The sequence below is a fragment of the Schistocerca gregaria genome, chromosome 1 (assembly GCF_023897955.1).
Source record: "Schistocerca gregaria isolate iqSchGreg1 chromosome 1, iqSchGreg1.2, whole genome shotgun sequence".
In the NCBI taxonomy this organism is placed as follows: Eukaryota; Metazoa; Arthropoda; class Insecta; order Orthoptera; family Acrididae; genus Schistocerca; species Schistocerca gregaria.
The window spans coordinates 1,042,015,957-1,042,035,869 of record NC_064920.1 but is presented as its reverse complement, the minus strand read 5'-3'; the positions used below and the strand labels follow the sequence as shown (position 1 = coordinate 1,042,035,869).

The 19,913-nt window shown below is 42.6% G+C and overlaps 1 protein-coding gene across 3 annotated transcripts; it reads left to right on the top strand.

Annotated features, from left to right (window-relative positions):
- The first annotated feature begins 11,833 nt into the window (after positions 1-11,833).
- LOC126279956 (spidroin-1-like) lies at positions 11,834-19,359 on the top strand. 3 transcript variants are annotated; one of them, XM_049979721.1, is made up of 3 exons: positions 11,834-11,941; positions 18,665-18,984; positions 19,117-19,359. In XM_049979721.1, exons 1-3 carry the CDS (start codon positions 11,896-11,898, stop codon positions 19,303-19,305), a joined length of 555 nt encoding a protein of 184 aa, XP_049835678.1. In that variant the 5' UTR covers positions 11,834-11,895; the 3' UTR covers positions 19,306-19,359. The 3 variants fall into 3 exon arrangements, with proteins under 3 accessions (XP_049835678.1, XP_049835677.1, XP_049835676.1); XM_049979720.1 differs by having other exon boundaries at positions 18,665-18,990; positions 19,057-19,359; XM_049979719.1 differs by having other exon boundaries at positions 18,665-19,359.
- The last annotated feature ends 554 nt before the right edge of the window (positions 19,360-19,913 follow it).

Genomic DNA, 19,913 nt, shown 5'->3' with positions numbered 1-19,913 from the left:
GGGGAGGGGGGCAGGTTGCCCCGGGCGAAAATTTATGGAGCGCCAAATTCATATTCTTGAAGAAAATCCTTGTTTCACAAAGAGTCTAGCATCCAGCGCATTTGATTTTGAAACACTTCCCTGCTGTTTTTTTTACCATTTTTGAACACGTTCCAACTTGACTTCTGAACGAATCATGAGTTGATTTTTGAATGCGTGCATAATGAACGTGATGTCTCTGCCAGGGGAATCCGTGTTGCTTCAAGAATTAAAAAACTTTCCCGCAGACAAATAGGGACAGGGCTAACAAGATTAGGCGAATAAACCTGAACGAGTGAATACTAATCGCTGTTTGTTTATGTGGTTGATTGAGTGTGCGAATGATATGCGTTTTTATAATTATTAGCAAAATCCATAGATTCAGACTACCAGCGCGAATATAAACGACTAACAGGAATAACAGGTGAGGAAGTTTACGTATTACCTTCTCAATGTACCACAAAAAAGGAAATTTTGATTCTCGGAATAGCACGGAAAATGCATTGTACGAACACATAATAACGCCTAACCGGAAAATAAACGCGAGATAACTAAACCGATGATTCTGGCAGTGAAATTAACCGGACAATAAATTTTGACAATGGCAGGATTAATTACAGAATTAGTGATGACTTGATTATTATTTAGAGGGAAGAACGAGAAGAAATGAGGACATCACACAAATTATATCGAAGAATATGACAATTCCAAATTTATATAAAAATTTCATACTGCTACTACTTTTCAGTCTCATGGTTGCGAAAATGGAGCATATAAACGAAATATGAAAACATTTCCCAATATAAAATTGTTTTCTTGTGATAGCCCTAACAGGTATTTGGTATTGCTATTTCCTGAATTATGTTCTGTCGTATTATTTATGTAAGTGAGGTAGATAAAAATCACCATTGCTGACAAAACAGTCTCGCTTGTTTGGCCTGTGTTACAACTGCCGCAATATTAGAAAGGCCTATTTCGTTTTATCTAGTACAGTGACATCTGTACCGCGCTGCATGGTGTCGTGGTTGCAAAGATGGATCTCGCCATGGACGACGGGAGTGAAGTTGCATATCACGCAGCCTATTGCGCACATTCTGAGTCGAAACACGACGTCCTGTGGCTGCACGAAAGGATTATTCAACATGGTGGCGTTGCTGTCAGGGCTCCTCCGAGCCATAATCCGTAGTTAGCGGTCATCCACTGCCGTAGTATCCCTTGGCGGCCTGAGCATGTCATCGACAGTTCCTGTCTCTCTCTGTATCTCCTCCATGTCCGAACAACAGCGCTTTGGTTCACTCCGAGACGCCTGGACACTTCCCTTGCTGAAAGCCCTCCTTAGCACAAAGTAACAATGCGGACGCGATCGACTCGCGGTATTGACCGTCTAGTCACGGTTGAACTGCAGACAACACAGGCCGTGTATCTCCTTCCTGGTGGAATGACTGGGACTGATAGGCTGTCGGACCCCCTCCGTCTAATAGGTGCTGCTCATGCATGTTTGTTTACGTCTTTGGGTGTGTTTACTGTCATCTCTGAACAGTCAAAGGGACTGTGTCTGTGATACAATATCCACAGTCAACATCTATCTGCAGGAGTTCTGGGAACCGGGGTGATGCAAAACTTTTATTTGTGTGTGTGTAGCAAACGCTCGAGTGAGAGTGGAGGGGCGCCACTATCAAGTTTTCGTCCCGGTTAAGAAATATTGTAGGTACTCAGCTGTCCGCGAGCATGAAAGGAGGCGGTGAGAGAGCATTCTGTAATCAGTGCGGGAAGCAGTCAGGACAGCTCATTGACTTCGAACGTTGGCTCGTTTAGTATGTCATCTGAGTAACATATACATCAACGATATTTGAATCCTTCTAAAGCTGCCCAAGTCGACAGTTAGTGATGTGATTTTGAAGTGGAAACGCAATGGAGCCACCACAGCTAAACAAAGACATGGCAGACCTCATGTACTGAAAGATAAGGGCCATCGAGCATTGCAGATGGTGGTTATGGCATGCAGTCAGCGGAATTAATCACTTGTGAGTACCAAAGTGTTACTAGCGATCCAGTTGGCGCAACGACTGTGCTCAGGGACTTAAAGAGAACGGGGTACAGTGGTCTAGCAGCTCATAAGCCACACATTTTCGCAGTCGCTGCTAAGAGACGCTTAAAGTAGTATAAGGAGCGATACAACTATGTAGTGGTTGGCTGAAAACAAATAATTTGGCGTGATCAATCACGCTCTACGCTGTGGCAGCACGATGGCATGGTCTGGGTTTGGCGAATACTTGAAGAGCGTTACTTGCCATTATGTGTAGCGCCAACGGTGAAATACAGAGGAGGTTGTTTTACGCTATGGGGAGGGGGGGGGGGGGGTTAGTAGTTACGGTTTAGTCCCCTTGTTGCGCTTACGCAAACGCTAAGTATGGAAGCATATGAACGGATTTTTCAACCGCGTGTACTGCCTACACAAGAGGAAGAGTTCGGAGATGATGATTGTTCGTGTCAGCGTGATAGTATGACCTGTGAGACAATGGTTTGTGGACAATAACATTCCCAAAATGGACTGCCCTGCCCTGAGCCCCAACCTGGACACAATGGAAAGTGTTTGGGGTGAGTTAGAATGTCGACTTCGCTCCAGAAACTAGTGTACTACATCACTACCTCGGAAGAATGGGATCCCATTCCTCAACAGACATTTAGTCATCGCATTGTAATTGTCTCCGACAGAATTCAGGTCGTCATAAAGGCGAAGGGTGTACACACCTCGTACTAATGTCCTCTAATAGACGTCCGGGTACTCTTTATCGGCTAGTGCAATAATATTCCCAGTGACGTTTATTTCTATACAGAACACCTACACATCAGAAACTAATGATCCGCCAGCCATAGCAGCGTCTGAAGCAGTTAGAAGCAGAAACTAGTCGCAGTGACACAAACTAGACACCTGCTGCAGCATATACTGTATAACTTGACTGATGTTGAAACATGCACAACGAACAAACTGTGTGCTTTTCAATAGCTGTACATAATGTACCGGTTATACATTGGGTGGACATTAATAAAACCGACAAACTGCAGCGACGGATTCCCTACTGGAAATGGAGGAAAAAAGGCCCTACGAACATGTGTTCGGAAAACCATCGTTGCCAGGGTTGGCGCTGACGATTGACACCTCCTCTAACCATGTGCCGCGTATTCCTTGTGTTGCAGGCTGTGTGAATGACGCACGTTCTGTAAGCAGCAAACTAGTCCCGTATTCACATCGGGAACAAGTCGAGATGGTGTTTGTATACAGGAAAGCACCTGAATACGGTCGCGAGGCAGCACGGCTGGCTCAAATGGTTCAAATGGGTCTGAGCACTATGGGACTTCTGAGGTAATCAGTCCCCTAGAACTTAGAACTACTTAAACCTAACTAACCTAAGGACATCAAACACATCCATGCCCGAGGCAGGATTCTAACCTGCGACCGTAGCGGTCGCGCGGTTCCAGACTGTAGCGCCTAGAACCGCTCGGCCACTATGGCCGGCTAAGCAGCACGGCTGTACCGAAACAAGTATCCTCACACACACCAACCACATCATTCAACATTGGAAGCCCTTTTTGGGCGTTTTTGTGATCATGTGTCCTGTCAGGCACACCAACGAACACGAGGGCGGCTGAATGTGCGTACACAAGATTTGGAGGATCGAGTTCTGCAGGATACTGAGACGAGATCTAGTAAACGTTCCACAACAGTATCACTACGGCACACACGTTATTCATTTACTCAGAAAGCAAATAAACGAAATGATTAGAAATGAAACTACCGCGACCCCCCCCCCCCCCCATATTGTAGGATAGCGAGGCCCCTAGGGGCTACGATATACAGTTTGCAAACCCCTGCTACAAGCACACGCTAGCAAGTGCACGCTAGCTCGAACTAAGTTTCTGAAATGCCCTTTGTAAATGATCTCAGTGCTGAAGCCTTGGCATTACTCGGTGGATTACTTAAAGTACTTAACTGCATTTCCGCATCTTTTTTTCTTAAATAAAAACAAAATCTGCCATTTGCCAAACCACTAATGCCACTAAAACTTCTATAACATAATATTGGTTTTAGCACAAACTCCTATAACGAAAAGTGGCAAAATTTTCCAATTGGAGCCATCCATGTAAACAGTTTATTGTGTGATCAAAGAGTGAATAAATAATAAGAGTACTTCCAGAAATTTATCGCAACCTAGTGGGGAGTTTCTATAAAATGGTGGGGATTTTAGTGGCAGCTAACGACGGAACTCATTATTTACTGTAGCGTTTAGCCGTTTATAAGGCCAACGGCATTGCCGCAGTGGTAACACCGGTTCCTTTCAGATCATCGAATTTGCCTTGTCGGGCTGGGTTAACACTTGGATGGGTGACCATCCGAACTGCCGAGCAAATGGGGTGCACTGAGCGCTTGTAACGCAAACTGTGGAGCTACTTGAATGAGAAGTAGCGGTTCCGGTCTCGTAAACTGACATACGGCCGGGAGAGCGGTGTGCTGACCACATGCCCCTCCATATCCGCATCCGGAGACGCCTGTGGGCTGAGGATGACACGGCGGCCGATCGGTCCGTTGGGCCTTCCAAGACCTGTTCGGACGAAGTTTAGTTTAGTTTAGTAATTAGTCATTAATAACAATGTAATCAAACTACGTCATGAGAAGATGATAGATAACACACAGATTCGACATGCGGGACCTGAACAAACATATGCCAGTCCAGTACTGAATGTGTTATTAGATCAAGGTACAAAGTCACACGAACTCGATTGCACTTATCATCCAGAAATAAAATGTAAAAGGCTGAGTCTGTTCAGTGCCACAACAGAACAGTTCATAAGAAGTAATGAACACTGGTTGCCGCGCGGGATTAGCCGAGCGGTCTAAGGCGCTGCAGTCGTGGACTATGCGGCTGGTCCCGGCGGACGTTCGAGTCCTCCCTCCGGCATGGGTGTGTGTGTTTGTCCTTAGGATAATTTAGGTTAAGTAGTGTGTAAGCTTAGGGGCTGATGACCTTAGCAGTTAAGTCCCATAAGATTTCACACGCATTCGAACATTTTTTGAACCCTGGCTGCAGAGAAATATATAGTCTTTACTAATTTGTTATGCTAGTGAATAATGCATCGATATGTACACGACAGTTCTTTCAGGAAGAAAAAAAAGGATATCTGTAACGGCTCAAAAGCGGGAAGGTCAGGGCGCATTATTTATTATAAACAATATTATAATACGTTAAGAATATGGACGCGATATATTGCACTACCAGTATGTTCCAAGACGCCGTGCATACAAACAGGACTTTTCTGGGGCTCAGATTCGAACAGTATATTATCTAGAAGTGACGTCTTCCAGTTTTCGAAAATCTTTGTTCGTTATCGAGAAACACCCCAAAAACTTGGTTTTTAGGTACTAAAACCGAGCCCCAGATTCCAAGACGACTATGCACACCAAATGGCTGAAATTTTTAGGAAGTATTCCTAAGATCCATATCTTGAACAGCCTTTAACATTTTCTATCTTTATCCGTTTCCGACGTACAAAGGTTCAAAGATACCCTACATGTAAAACACGCACGTAAAATACGGTGTGAAACGAAATGTAAATAATAAATAACCGCAGAAAATTACTCAAAATTTAGCCCTTTATCCTCCAGACGTTTATCTAGAAATGACATCTTCCAGTTTTCAAAATTATTTCTTCGTTATCGAGAAACACTGAAAAATGGTTTTTGGTACCAAAATGGAGTCGCGGATTCCACGAGGTTTTAATTTATATGATGTATTCCTAAGATCTCGATCTTGAACAATCTTGAAAATTTTCTTGATATCTTTATCCGATTCCGAGATACAGAGGTTCAAATTTATCCTATTTGTAGGCATGTAAAATCCAGTTTGAGGCGAAAATTTGGTTTATAATATGACTTTTGTTTTTGAGTCATCAGTCCTCTGACTGGTTTGATGGCATGAATTCCTTTCCTGTGCCAACCTCTTCATCTCAGAGTAGCACTACCACACAATGCTGCGCTCCAAACGTACATTCTTGGAAATTTCCTCCTAAAATCAAGGCCTGTGTTTGATACCAGTAGACTTCTTTCGATCAGGTATGCCCTTCTTGCCAGTACCTAGTCTGCTTTTGATGTCCTCTTTGTTCTGTACGTCATTTGTTATTTTGCTACCTAGGTAGTTGAATTCCTTAACTTCATCTACTCTGTGACCCTCAATCCTGATGCGAAGTTTCTCGCTGTTCTCATTTCTGCTAGTTCTCATTACTTTCGTCTTTCTTCGATTTACTTTCAGTCCATATTCTGTACTCATTAGACTTCATTCCATTCATCAGATCATGTAATTCTCCTTCACGTTCCCTCAGGATACCGAAGTCATCAGTGAATATGTACAACAGCCAAGAGGGAATAATAAGAGCGGACGACCAAGAACGAGGTGGTCGGATTAAAAAGGGTGTAAACAGAGATGTAGTCTTTCGTCCCTGCTGTTCAATCTGTACTTCGAGGAAGCAATGATGGAAATAAAAGAAAGGTTCAGGAGTGAAATCAAAGTTCAAAGTGAAAGGATATCAATGATACGATTCGCTCAAAGAACGTTTCTAGCATTACAACAGTGTACCAAGGCTAAACAGTAGTATCCCACTGCAATGACTCCTCTCCTAACTTTGAAAGTGGGAAATTTGTTCTTCGGTAAATTCGTCCATTAAGAATTTGTTATACCCGGTATAGGTCCATCTATATACCAGAGCATTAGACACGCATTCATTGTTCTAGAGCCCACTGGCGACCTGTCTCAAACAATGGAATAGACAATAAGCATCCATGTTAGCAATCTTTCTTTTACATTCTACAACTTGAACGGAGAATCCAAGCGTAAACACTACTTTCTGAGAGGTGCGAGAATTTGCCTCGTTTTCATACGTCAAACGAAAGCTTCTGAGCGTGCGGGGGCGTAAGCCTAACGAATGGAAGAATCGATTCGGCGAACATCGATAATCGTTTACTTGACCAAAAGTCTCGTTAATAACGAGGTCAGTGGAAACGAATCACTGTCTCATCCCAACAGGTACGAGAGAAGAAAGTAGATGTGTCGTCCATACATAAACCGTCCCAACATTAGGTAAAGTGAAAGAGAGCAGTGACGAATAATCAACGTTGTATTTACTCCGGATACAAGTCTTATCTTTCACTGATTTGACACTGTATCCGGATCACATATAATTTTTCAATTTTTATTTATTACTCATAACTCATCGAAAATCATATTGTACTTCCACATGTAAATTCTCTGATAGCATAACTTAACGACACGTTCTCATGTGATTTCCCACTTCCATAAGGCAAAACAGTAGCTAATTATTTTTGTTGTCGGGTAATCTATGTATCCGATCAGTTTGGTCCTAGCTAGCTGTTTTGATGATACAAAGAATCCATCTATTTTTGGGATGAGTAATGATGTAATGTACACGACAAAGCAAAAAAGTACTTTTTCCTGTTTACTCGTTCTTTGCCTTATTATAAATGTTCTGCCACAAAGATGAAATGCAATATAAAATTCGAAGACTGTGCTGCAATTCTGTAATAAAAAAGAGGAAACTCATGCAAAATCGGAAATATAAATACAGCTACATACATATATTTCCCTTATATGTGATCATTACACCAAATTTTCAGACCTGGTATTTTTTTAAGCAAGTAGGTAAGACAGTAACCGAAGAGCGTGGAAGCGGAGAGACTACACCAAGGACGTGAAAAGTAAAAATAATCACTAAAGCTGCATAAATTAAAAGATTCTTTAGGTGGCATTTTGTCCTTGATTGAACAGAACATGCCCGTCTCACAAGAGTGAACAATAAAATAATAACCACAGTAACTTCACAATTCTAGATTTTTGTACGTATCTTTGACGTCGAGACAGGGGCTCAGAAACATCTCTACGTCAGTTACATTAAAGCTTTCGCTCTTTTAATACTCCCTGTGGTCTTCATTATATGCTTCTTGATACTGTCAGGCACTAATTTTCTGGGAAATTTTGATATTAAATATCTCTGTAGGCGTAAAATTCCGCCAAATTATAGTTTTAGTCTTGATGAAAACTGTGGAAAACGGTTACTCTAGGTATTTTACTTCAGTAATCTTATACATGTGTAGAATATGAAGGAGAAAGGAAAGGAAACTGATATTCACAAACTTTGTCTTCTTTTATTCTATAAGGATTTGTTCTGCTCTCCTCCTTCAGTAATTATTTTAGTTTGTAGCGTCTCTACACTCTTATCTCTTCGGCTGCAGTCTTTTTACATAAATTCATATCTGTTAATTTGGTGTAATGACCATGGAATGATTGGTACGTAAATAAGTGTGAAGGAAGTATACGCTAAGAACTATTAGTTTCACGCTCTCCTACTACGCCTCGTGAACCGATGAATGCTTCATTTACAACTACGATGTATTAACTAAAAGAAACTTGATCACGTATCAGAGCTGGGACTTCGTAGCTTGAGTAACTTCTATTAACTCTTAGTCACATTTTAGAATGGCTAATAGCTCTTGCTATAAGTAGGAACTTGTAACACAGCAATAAATAATACCTAAGAATAAAACTTTGCAATGTCGATTACGTCATTCACGTTTTGATGAACCAAACATTAAAATACTGCTTAAGAAATAAATTCGGCTGAAATCTCATTTCGTTCTCCAGTGTTACTTTTGCTGAATACAATTTCGATGACCTGCAGCTTCACGTCCTGTAAGAACCAAAACTTTAATCTTCAAGTGACTAAATTAGTTTTCAAGCGCTACTACTACGTTCAATATAAATATCCATTATTTCTAGCACAAAAGACGCAACAGTTCCAAAAGACATCTTTTGCGTAACTGATTTGCTTGTAAATATAAGACCAGAAAAAGGTGAAGGGTGGATCACAGGATTTTCTTAGGAAGAATGTGTATTTTGTACTCACTACAGTAGATGTAGAAAACTGAGTTTCGGCATTCCTATTTACACTATCAGCTGCTTGGCTCATTATGATTACACTCGCCAATTGAAAATAAAAACGCGCTTACTGTGTTTGTCGTCAGCTTCTGCACCATGTGCGTGTCTGAACTTTGAATGTAATCTTGGTCTAAAAAGACGCGACCGAAATGAAAATTTAACGGTTAACCTCAGTCCGAACGCCACTGAAGCAGCTCCTATTGCACCTCATGATCGATATACGATAGGTCTTACTTTCTTACGAACACGATTGCAGCTCTCCGTTATCATTTCTTCCGCCTTCTGTCACCTAGTAATATAGTTGATGGTTGGAGACTAACATCTTTGTTGTATAAAGTCTGCGAAAACATGTTTATAGATGTTGCCCTGGCCACTGATGAATCGTGTTTACGGTTAGTGTTAACCTCCTCAGCGTCAGTTAGGGCTTGAAGATGGTGCACTGAAGTACCGGGACGGGTAGCCATTTAATAAATAACATCGTAAAGACGGCTGTAGTTGTTCCATTTTATTTCATGAGTGAACGGTCGAAGTCCCTCAAACCTCCAATCAGCAGGATACACATAAAAAACTATTTAAAAAATTAAAATGAACCTACAAGAAAATTCTTCTAGCGTAAAATACAGTGTTGTAACACCGCAAAAGAAGACGGGTGATTTCTTCCTCTATATTCTTTTGACTCATCTAGTGTTCCAGCTCTAATTAACTCGATGTTCATGGGATGTTACACTCGACTTTTCGCTCCTTCACTGTAGCAATATTTTGGCTCCTTAACTGTAGCGGTAAAGTATCAAACTATAATTTGACAACAAAATAACACACATAACAGGAAACGTTATAAGAAAAGAAGGTATACATGTGACATATAGAACAAGCATCACTTTGCAGGAAAGATTAAAAATACCTACCACCACCATAGGTAAATTCAACAAAGCGTGTATGTACTAGCTAACCTGCAAAGGCTATGATTCAGTAAACAAATTGCAGGACAAGATATCTGGTACATTTAAGGGCACTGAAACATGACAACGCACACTGGAACATTTGCGGACCAGCTAATTCAAAAAACAATCACGCGCGTGGCATAGAAACAGATCTCCAAATCCTAAAACGCAGTAATCATCTGCACCATTTTAAGAATAGAAGACAATTACCACAAAACACTATTTAGCACGCTACACGAACTATCAAACAACACAAAATAAAACACACACACACACACAAGCACGCACATACGCACACGCACGCACGCAAGAACGCACGCAGATGCATATGCTCGAAAACACAAGAAAACACACACACACAGAACGAAAACAAACGGAACAATCTCAGTCTTCGGGCCAACAAACTAAAACAAAGCAGTGAAACAAATGACAGTCAAAAGCGCATCAACAAAGCAAACTGTGCAGTGAAACGTGTGTCCAAGCCACAGCAACACAACGAAACGCAGAATTCTCAAATGAGCGGAAGAAACCGGAGTAAACGCTGTTAAAATATGTAACACAATCCGTGAATAAGAAACGACACCAAACACTTCTCCATATCAATGCTTCGTAATATTTTTACCAATGTCCACAGGCCATTACAACTATACAAAAACAACAAAAACACGTTTGCCACACAAACACAAAACAGCCACAGCTCAAGACAAACCTAGTACAATAAAGCTAAGACCAAAACAGGGGCACATACCAGGATTGTCATCGGAATATGCGTTTGAAAGGTTCGATTATAAACAAAAATTCAGTGCTAACGATATCCTATTATATCTTATGTTTGCGAATGACAGTGAGTATTAATTTAGACCTGTGACTGACTTCGTTTGGCAGCCGCAACACACACATAATGTAAAATACAAGGTAAAGCACAAATGTAATTTAAATAACAACAAAATCAGATGTCCTGTATTTCCTAACCTAAATGTAATCTGTATGCTTGTATTTCAAAAAAATGAAAGAATAGAGCTCACTGAAGATACCACAACTATGACGAAACACGTGTGGGCATTAAAGCTAAACAATAATTGTGTTCTCGCAGAAGGCGTACCCATCCATAATTCATTATGTAGCAATAAGCATTATACTCTCTCACGATTAGAAGTACTTTGTGTTGCTTCTGTCAACCTAGGAAAAATTATTGTACTAATAAGCAGAAGAACAATGCGAGCCAAATATAAATAAATGCAAAAGTTGCAAAAGAAAAGTCATCTGATAAAAGTAGTTGATACACATACAGACAGTTTACGAATTTCTTCGGTGTTCAAAGAAAATGGAATTTACTTACATTGGAAACAAATGGGCGAGGAGATAAAACAGCTACTAGTATCGAACATTTAGTAAAAGCACGCCCAGTTACACGGAAAGTGCTTCCACATCTTGAACCCTGAGATGTCAGGAATGTTCACATAATAGGGTCAAGCAGTTATTTGTTATGCTGAAACAGCAAAAATATAAAAGATGTGCGCTGTGGGCCTTTAATTGGTACACCGCTGTTGCATTTGTCATAGCACAGTCTGTTGGCACATATTCATCTTTTCTTGCCTTTTGCAGCTACACCTGTATGGCTAGACTTTATTTGCAACGCCGAGAAAGACCGTTGTGTACTCTGGTGTTTTGCCACAAGAGTTCTTGTGGGCGGCTTCGTGGGAGAGTCACGCAGCGGGAAGACAACAGCCGTATCGGCGGCCTTTCCCATCTGCGGCCTAATTCCAATTTAACGACGGCCTAAGATGCAGACGACGACCGTGAAAGCGCACGGTATCGCCACCCCCCTTATCTGCAGCCAGATGTTTGTCGCCCTGCGCTCTCCGACTTCCTCGTGAGCTCGCAATATAAGGAGACGACAGCTCGTTCCGGCCACCTCAACCGCAGCCGCAGCCATGAGATCCATAGTGCTCCTGCTGGCCACCGCAGCCGCCGTACACGGTAAGTCGCCCCTGTTGGCTTCTACACGATCACTGCGTCGTCACTCACTCTCTTCTGTAGCTCGCTCTTGTACCACACAGAAATTATCAAACCCTGTAACCTGTATAACATTCTAGTACATTCGAAAGCGTTTATCACGAATTGACAGGGCTTTCAGGCTAATAACATCTCCATCAGTAGCTTTCTAATGCATGGAAATTACCGCATTCTAGCGCATGAGAGTGAAATCGTAATCAACAAATACACAACTGGCCATTAATAGTGCTACACCAACAAGAAATGCAGATGATAAACGGGTTTTAAATGGACAAATATATTAAACTACAACTGACATGTGATTCGATTTTCATGCAATTTGAGTACATAGATCCTGAGAAGTCAGTACCCATAACAACCAACTCTGGCCGTAATAACGGCCTTGATACGCCTGGGCATTGACTCAAACAGAGCTTGGATGGGGTGTACAGGTACAGCTGCCCATGCAGCTTCAACACGATACCACAGTTCATCAAGAGTAGTGACTGGCGTATTGTGACGAGCCATTGCTGGACCACCATTGACCAGAAGTTTTGCATTGGTGAGAGATATTGAGAATGTGCTCGCCAGGGCAGCAGTTGAACATATTCTGTATCCAGAAAGGCCCGTACAGGACCTGCAACATGCGGTCGTGCATTATCCTGCTGAAATGTAGGGTTTCGCAGGAATCGAATGAACGATACAGACACGGGTCGTAACACATCTGAAATGTGACGTCCATTGTTCGAAGTGCCGTCAATGCGAACAAGAGGTGACCGAGACGTGTAACCAATGGTTTTTACTGAAACCAGTGGTAGTGGAACAATAATCGAAGAACGTCGTATTTTAATGACAGATTACGGGTTCATATTTTACCTAACCCTAGTTTTTTCAGTTCTTTCATTCATTCTTCTTATTTCCCGTTTCCAAAATGCAAATTAAATTCATATTTATTCAATTCCCGCGATTATTTAGCATTACACTGCTGTAAAAAACAGAAATCAAAGTCACGAGGCACGAAAATTGTATACTGCATTGATTAAAAGAGTCAACAAAATTGCTATTATATTACTAGGCGAGAACATTGTAACGAGATACACATTTTGGTGTTGTACATTACAGAATTCGCCACTTGTACTCGAGAAGCAAACTAAATTCAATTCATAGACTACGAAATATTCCACGACAGTGTCTTGCTACATTGATTAGATGGGGCTCAACTTGAGAATGTACAGTTTTCACTGACGTCACGATTAAAATATGAAAATAACTTGCTGTGTTTTTTGAATGACCATACTGTATCCATAACTAATAAATCATCCATATATTTACAAAGATAACTTCTTGCCTGGGCACAGGTTCTCTGATTTTACTTCGTAACTAATGTCTTCTAAGTTCGGCTATATAACTACGTTCTTATCTACGAGTCCATCGCTCATACTGACAGAAGCAACACTGTTTCTCGTGCGCTATTTCTGAAACACTCTCTTAAAATGTTTATTAAAACCGGGTAAGCTTGAGTTGGTCCTAGACTCTCTTCACAATGAAATGGTTCATCTACTTTCTTCAGTACCCAGTGTAGGCGCTGAACAATGTTCTGTCATTCAGTGATGTAGATGTCTGCACTCAGTGTCACGGTACCTCGGATGATTTTAATTCCCTCGGTGAGACTCGTGATAACATACATTCTATTCTCAAAGGGCGCCTTAGGTTGGGAATGAACGCTCAGTGAACAAGTTGAAGTCCTGTGAGAATAAAACAGACACAGAGTCTAATCAGTTTAATTTCTTCTAAAGTATTTTTCAATATGATGAAGAGGCAACAGCAGCAATGTGAAGTTTTAAGCTGATGCTCGAGACAGATTTGAGCGTTTGGATCGGAAGACCACGACCGGTGAACACCGGGTGTGCAGACTACAGCCCTGACGTGAGACTGTAACATCAGCTGAAGAAAGGCAGAAACTGCTCTCTTCGTTTACTCTTTCACCACAACACTTTTTGGCTTGCCGTCCACATTCAGCCGACTTAATCAAATAACATGTTTCTCTTTCATGTAACAAAGCGTTTAAAAAAGCGCATAACATGTGTGAAATAATGCTAGCACAAAAGTTCCAGAGAAGCACTTTCTTACAGCTTAGATTAGTATTTACTAGATATATGTCTCGAAAAATTTGGTAGCGTAAGACACTATTCCTTGTATACTGCATAAGGACGTTGAAGCTGATCGAGGCCTGGAAAGTTTCGTGGAAAGATAATGACTTAATAGAACAATTTTCGGAAAAAGAACCATCGGTCAAACTTTGAGTGATGAGCCTTTCAATGACGCTAGAAATCATTTCATGCAAATGAGGTGCGTTAAATATTTCTATAATCTGTTCTATTTCGTAATTTTGGGCAGATCATTTCACAGAACATTTGACCGATTTTTTCCCTTTTTTGTTTTCTAGTTTTGTTCAGAAAGCATGATCTTACTGGCACCTCATTCGCTTTCCTAGGTCTTCTGTTCACAAAAGGTCTTGAATTTAGTAGGCTGGTCAGAAGGGAACCATTTTGACAGTTAAATATCGCACCAACGCCACATAATTGAAATGGCTCATAGCACTATGGGACTTAACATCAGAGGCCGTCAGTCCCCTAGAACTTATAACTACTTAAAACCTAACTAACCTAAAGACATCACACACATCCATGCCCGAGGCAGGATTCGAACCTGCGACCGTAGCGGTCACGCGGTTACAGACTGAAGCGCCTGGAACCGCACGGCCACACCGGCCGGCCACCAACGTAACATTTCATACAGCAGGTGGCTAGACGTTTCAGCGTCTTCTGCTCTCGAAATGACCTGTATTTAATCGACGATTCGATGGGAGCCTTTTTCACATTTAAATATCATATCAACATAGCTTTTTACACGTAAAATAGTTAGGTCTTAGAGAAATGAACTTTTTGACACTTCATTTACACAGCTAGCAGCAGCTGTTCGTCAAGTAGTTCAGTTTTCCCTCAAATCACTAATTAAGTTCTTCTTACTTGGTACAAATATTTTCAAGCAATTAAGTTTTTTGGTAATTTGATATCCCGTTAGTCCATTTCCGATTCTCCGTTTAGCTACGAAAATTCGACAAAACTTTATTGGAGTATTTTCCCTCAAATCAGTAAGTTTCTTTAAAATATCATGATTACTTTAAAGCAACTAAAGATTAACTCGCAAAACAACGCCTCACATTGGCCAATTTGATAATCCATTTGTCCATTTCGTTTGACTATGAAAATCAGATAAGAAAAATTTCGTCAAATCACTAATTAATTACCCTGATTACTTTCAAGCAAGCAAATGATGTGATAACTCATTGTCCATTTGCCACTCTTCGTTTGGTTATGAAAAATCGAACAAGGACCCATTGTGTGAGGCTCATCCAATTAGTATGTTTTCCTATTTATTTCTCTTCAAAATAGAATGTGACCGTGAAATGCAAGGGCAGGCCAGTTCGACTGATATGTGCTAACAGCACCCACACCAGCTTACGATGCACACCGCAGTATCTTGCCAGTATGCTGCCTGCTAGAACGGAATTACCTCTGCGAAGTGTATCCGCTTGTGAGTTGCACTCTGTCATACGCTTTCTCGCAGCAAAACAGCTATCTGCTGAAAGTTAACCTCTGTTTAAGGGGAAGACTGCATAAGCATTTAAATGGTTCGATGATGGTGTGTACAATTTGTAGAAGGGCGCAAAGAGGTGAATGTGAATAGCGCATGGGGAAACCCACTATAGCGACACGTGATAACGCCATTATTGCAGTTCGCAAAATTGTCGAGGGAGATTGTCACATTACCATTGACGACGACATGGGGCTGCAATTGGGCGTTCATCTACCGCAAAAATCCTGTCAGATCTTCTTCACTACCGAAAAAACTGTGCAAGATGCGAAATACATCATAAAGAGGGAGTTCTGCCCTTCCAATAGCTTGTCACTGTGGATGAATCCTTGCTCTATCATTTGGTCCTGAGACAAAAACGTCAGAGCATGGTGTGCCCCAACAAAGGAAAGGTCACACATTAGGCAGAGGAACTTATGACATTCACCTTTTGGAGCTATCAGTGGGTTTTGGTCGTTCACTACCTGCCTCGCAACGCCACAGTGAATGCAGAGAGGAACTGTCATGTCTTGAGGAATCAACGAGCTGCCACCAAAGCAAAACGTCCTGGACATTGTCTCTTAATGTTCTCTTTCTTCACGACAATGCTCGGTGTCATACAACTCGAATTATCCAGCAGAGCTCGGAAGATTCAACTGGAAAGTGTTCCCAAATATGCACCAGATCTTTCTCAAGTGATTTTCACATGTTCGCCCCATTCCAGAATCATCTTGGAGATAAGCACTTTAATATCGATGATGAAGTCACATCAGCAGTGAACAGCTGTTTACGAGCATAGGATCTGCCCTGCTACAACACTGGTTTGTAAATGTTTGTTTCACGTCACCAAAATGCTTGGGAAAAGAAACAGAAGCATTTACAGTGTCAATAAACTTAGTTTTTAGATGCCCCTCATATACAAAGTAAGGAGCCTTGTTTTTATTCCGGTTAGATATTTGACAAGAAAGTGTTGGTTATTCTATTTCAAAAATTCGTTAAATATCCAACAGTGTATTGGGTGGTTATAATTACACTGCAGCTATTCATACAGGTCTAGTGTGGGCTGTAATTATTGTATGACAGTGAAACTTGGTAGATACGCTAATGTGTCAAAGTGGAACTGACTAATGCTGTAAAAATAACTCCAATTTTGGCCACTGGTACAAATCTGGGGCTGTACAGCATCTCGTCGACATCTCCTCCAGCACTCATATTGAACAAATTCTGTAAGTGTCAGTTAATAATAAAATCAACATTATGCCTTTCTGACTTGTTTCACCTTTTCTGCACAACAAATTCTGTAAGTGTCAGTTAATAATAAAATCAACATTATGCCTTTCTGACTTGTTTCACCTTTTCTGCCCAAGTCCCATTTCTAATCCATTACATACTGAAAGATTTCTATACATCCTTGTTGGATTTACAGCGTCATACACTACTGGCCATTAAAATTGATACACCAAGAAGAAATGCAGATGATAAACGGGAATTCATTGGACAAATATATTATACTAGAACTGACATGTGATTACATTTTCACGCAATTTGGGTGCATACATCCTGAGAAATCAGTACTCTGAACAACCACCTCTGGCTCTAATAACGGCCTTGATATGCCTGGGTACTGAGTCAAACAGAGCTTGGATGGCGTGTACAGGTACTGCAGCCCATGCAGCTTAAACACGATACCACAGTTCAACAAGAGTAGTGACTGGCGTATTGTGACGAGCCAGTTGCTCGGCCACCATTGACCAGACGTTTTCAGTTGGTGAGAGATTTGGAGAATGTGCTGGCCAGGGCAGCAGTAGAACATTTCCTGTATCCAGAAGGGCCCGTACAGTACCTGCAACATGTGGTCGTGCATTATCCTGCTGAAATGTAGGGTTCTGCAGGGATTGGATAAAGGATAGAGCCACGGGTCATAACACATCTGAAATGTAACGTCCACTGTTCAAAGTGCCGTCAATGCAAACAAGAGGCGACTGAGACGTGTAACCAATAGCACCCCATACCATCACGCTGCGTGATATGCCAGTATGGCGATGACGAATACACGCTTCCAATGTGCATTCACCGTGATGTCGCCAAACACGGATGTGACCATAATGATGCTGTAAACAGAACCTGGAATCATTCGAAAAAATGACGTTTTGCCATTTGTGCACCCAGATTCGTCATTGAGTACACCATCGCAGGTGCTCCTGGCTATGATGCAGCGTCAAGAGTAACCACAGCCACGGTCTCCGAGCTCATAGTCCATGCTGCTGCAAACGTCGTCGAACTGTTCGTGCAGATGGTTGTTGTCTTGCAAATATCCCCATCTGTTGACTCAGTGATCGAGACGTGGCTGGACGATCCATTACAGCTATGATGATAAGATGCCTGTCATCTCGACTGCTAGTGATATGAGGCCTTTGGGATCCAGATCAGCGTTCCGTATTATCCTCCCGAACCCACCGAGTCCATATTCTGCTAACAGTCATTGGATCTCGACCAATGTGAACAGCAATGGTGCGATATGATAAACCGCAATAGCGATAGGCTACAGTCCAACCTTTATCAAAGTCAGAAACGTGATGGTATGCATTTCTCCTCCCTACACGAGGCATCACAACAACGTTTCACCAGTCAATGCCAGTCAACTAGTGTTTTTGTATGAGAAATCGGTTGGAAACTTTCCTCATGTCAGCATGTTGTAGGTGTCGCCACTGGCGCCAACCTTGTGTGACTCCTCTGAAAAGCTAATCATTTGCATGTCACAGCATCTTCTTCCTGTCGGTTAAATTTCGCGTCTGTAGCACGTCATCTTCATGGCGTACCAATTTTAATGGCCAGTAGTGTATTTGCACCTGGTGGCCAGAATTGGAACTAATTTTTATAGTGAAAATTTCTTCCGCATTAACGCATTACAATATCTACCAAGTTTCGCTGCCAAATGATTAAGCCCACACTTGAATTGTCTGAACAGCTGCACTTTAGTTATGACCAACTGGTAGCTCACAGATGATAATTGTAAATGGAATGAGGAGTTATAAAAAAGCAAATGTGTAAGATATGCATCTGTATTTATAGGATACGGCATCAACCGAGTTGGCTTGGGTGAGAGCCTGGCCCAGGCCCAAGCACAGGCGCAGTCGGAGGCGGTGGGTTTCGGCGGCGGACTGCTGGGCGGAGAAGCGCTGAGCGCCGCGCAGTCGCAGGCGCAGGCACAGGCCGGCGCAATCGGCGAGGGCTTCGGCCTGCACGGCGGGATTCTCAAGCGCGGCGCCAACTACGGCGGCTTCGGCGGCGGTCTGAGTGAGAGCCAGGCGCAGGCACAGGCGCAGGCGCAGGCGCTGGGCGAGGGCGGCTACGGCGGCTACGGAGGCGGCCTGAGCGCCAGCCAGGCGCAGGCACAGGCGCAAGCGTCTGGCGTGGGCGGCGGCTACGGAGGCGGACTGAGCGCCAGTCAGGCACAGTCGCAGGCGCAAGCGTCTGGGGTGGGCGGCGGCTACGGCGGCGGTCTGAGCGCCAGTCAGGCGCAGTCGCAGGCGCAAGCGTCTGGGGTGGGTGGCGGCTATGGCGGCGGTCTGAGCGCCAGTCAGGCGCAGTCGCAGGCGCAGGCCGCCGGCTACGGCGGCGGGTACGGCGACTACGGCGGGGAAGGTGCCGCGCTCAGCCAGGCGCAGTCCCAGGCACAGGCGCAGGCTGCTGGCGTCGACGTCGACTACTGACTCACGCCTCCACTGTTCCTTCATTATGTGAAATAAACAGAACATTTTGTAACATCTGTCTGTCTCATTTCACTGATGGCCATGTGTCTCAGCTCCTACCACTGCCCCTTCAACGTTTCCTGGGGCATTTAACTTATCAAGTAACACCGGTAAATATACTGACCTGGGAAAAAATGAAATTGTCTCAGGGGAAGATCATTTTATCGAAAAGTAATGCGACAGGTAGTACATCATTTTAGGAGTGTATGATGAGAAATACAGGCCGAATGGAACACTCACCTCACAGTAAAGTCTGCCTTAACAGTAGCAGGAATGCACATGGTACCCCCCCACCCCGCCGCCTCTGTCTCATTTCACTGATGGCCATGTGTCTCAGCTCCTACCACCGCCCCTTCAATGTTTCCTGGAGCATTTAACTTTTCAAGTGACACTGTTCAATATACCGTGATGGGAAAAAAAAATGAAACTCTCTCCAGGGAAGATCATTTTATCGACAAGTAATGCGACAGGTAGTACATCATTGTAGGAGTGTATGATGAGAAATACAGGCCAAATGGAACACTCACCTCACAGTATAGTCTTCCTACACAGTAGCATGAACGCATATG

Excerpts from the sequence above, each read along its gene's own strand:
- LOC126279956 (XM_049979719.1), top strand. The coding sequence starts at position 11,896 with ATGAGATCCATAGTGCTCCTGCTGGCCACCGCAGCCGCCGTACACG. Across the intron at positions 11,942-18,664 it reads CACCGCAGCCGCCGTACACG|GATACGGCATCAACCGAGTT; the intron begins GTAAGTCGCCCC and ends CTGTATTTATAG.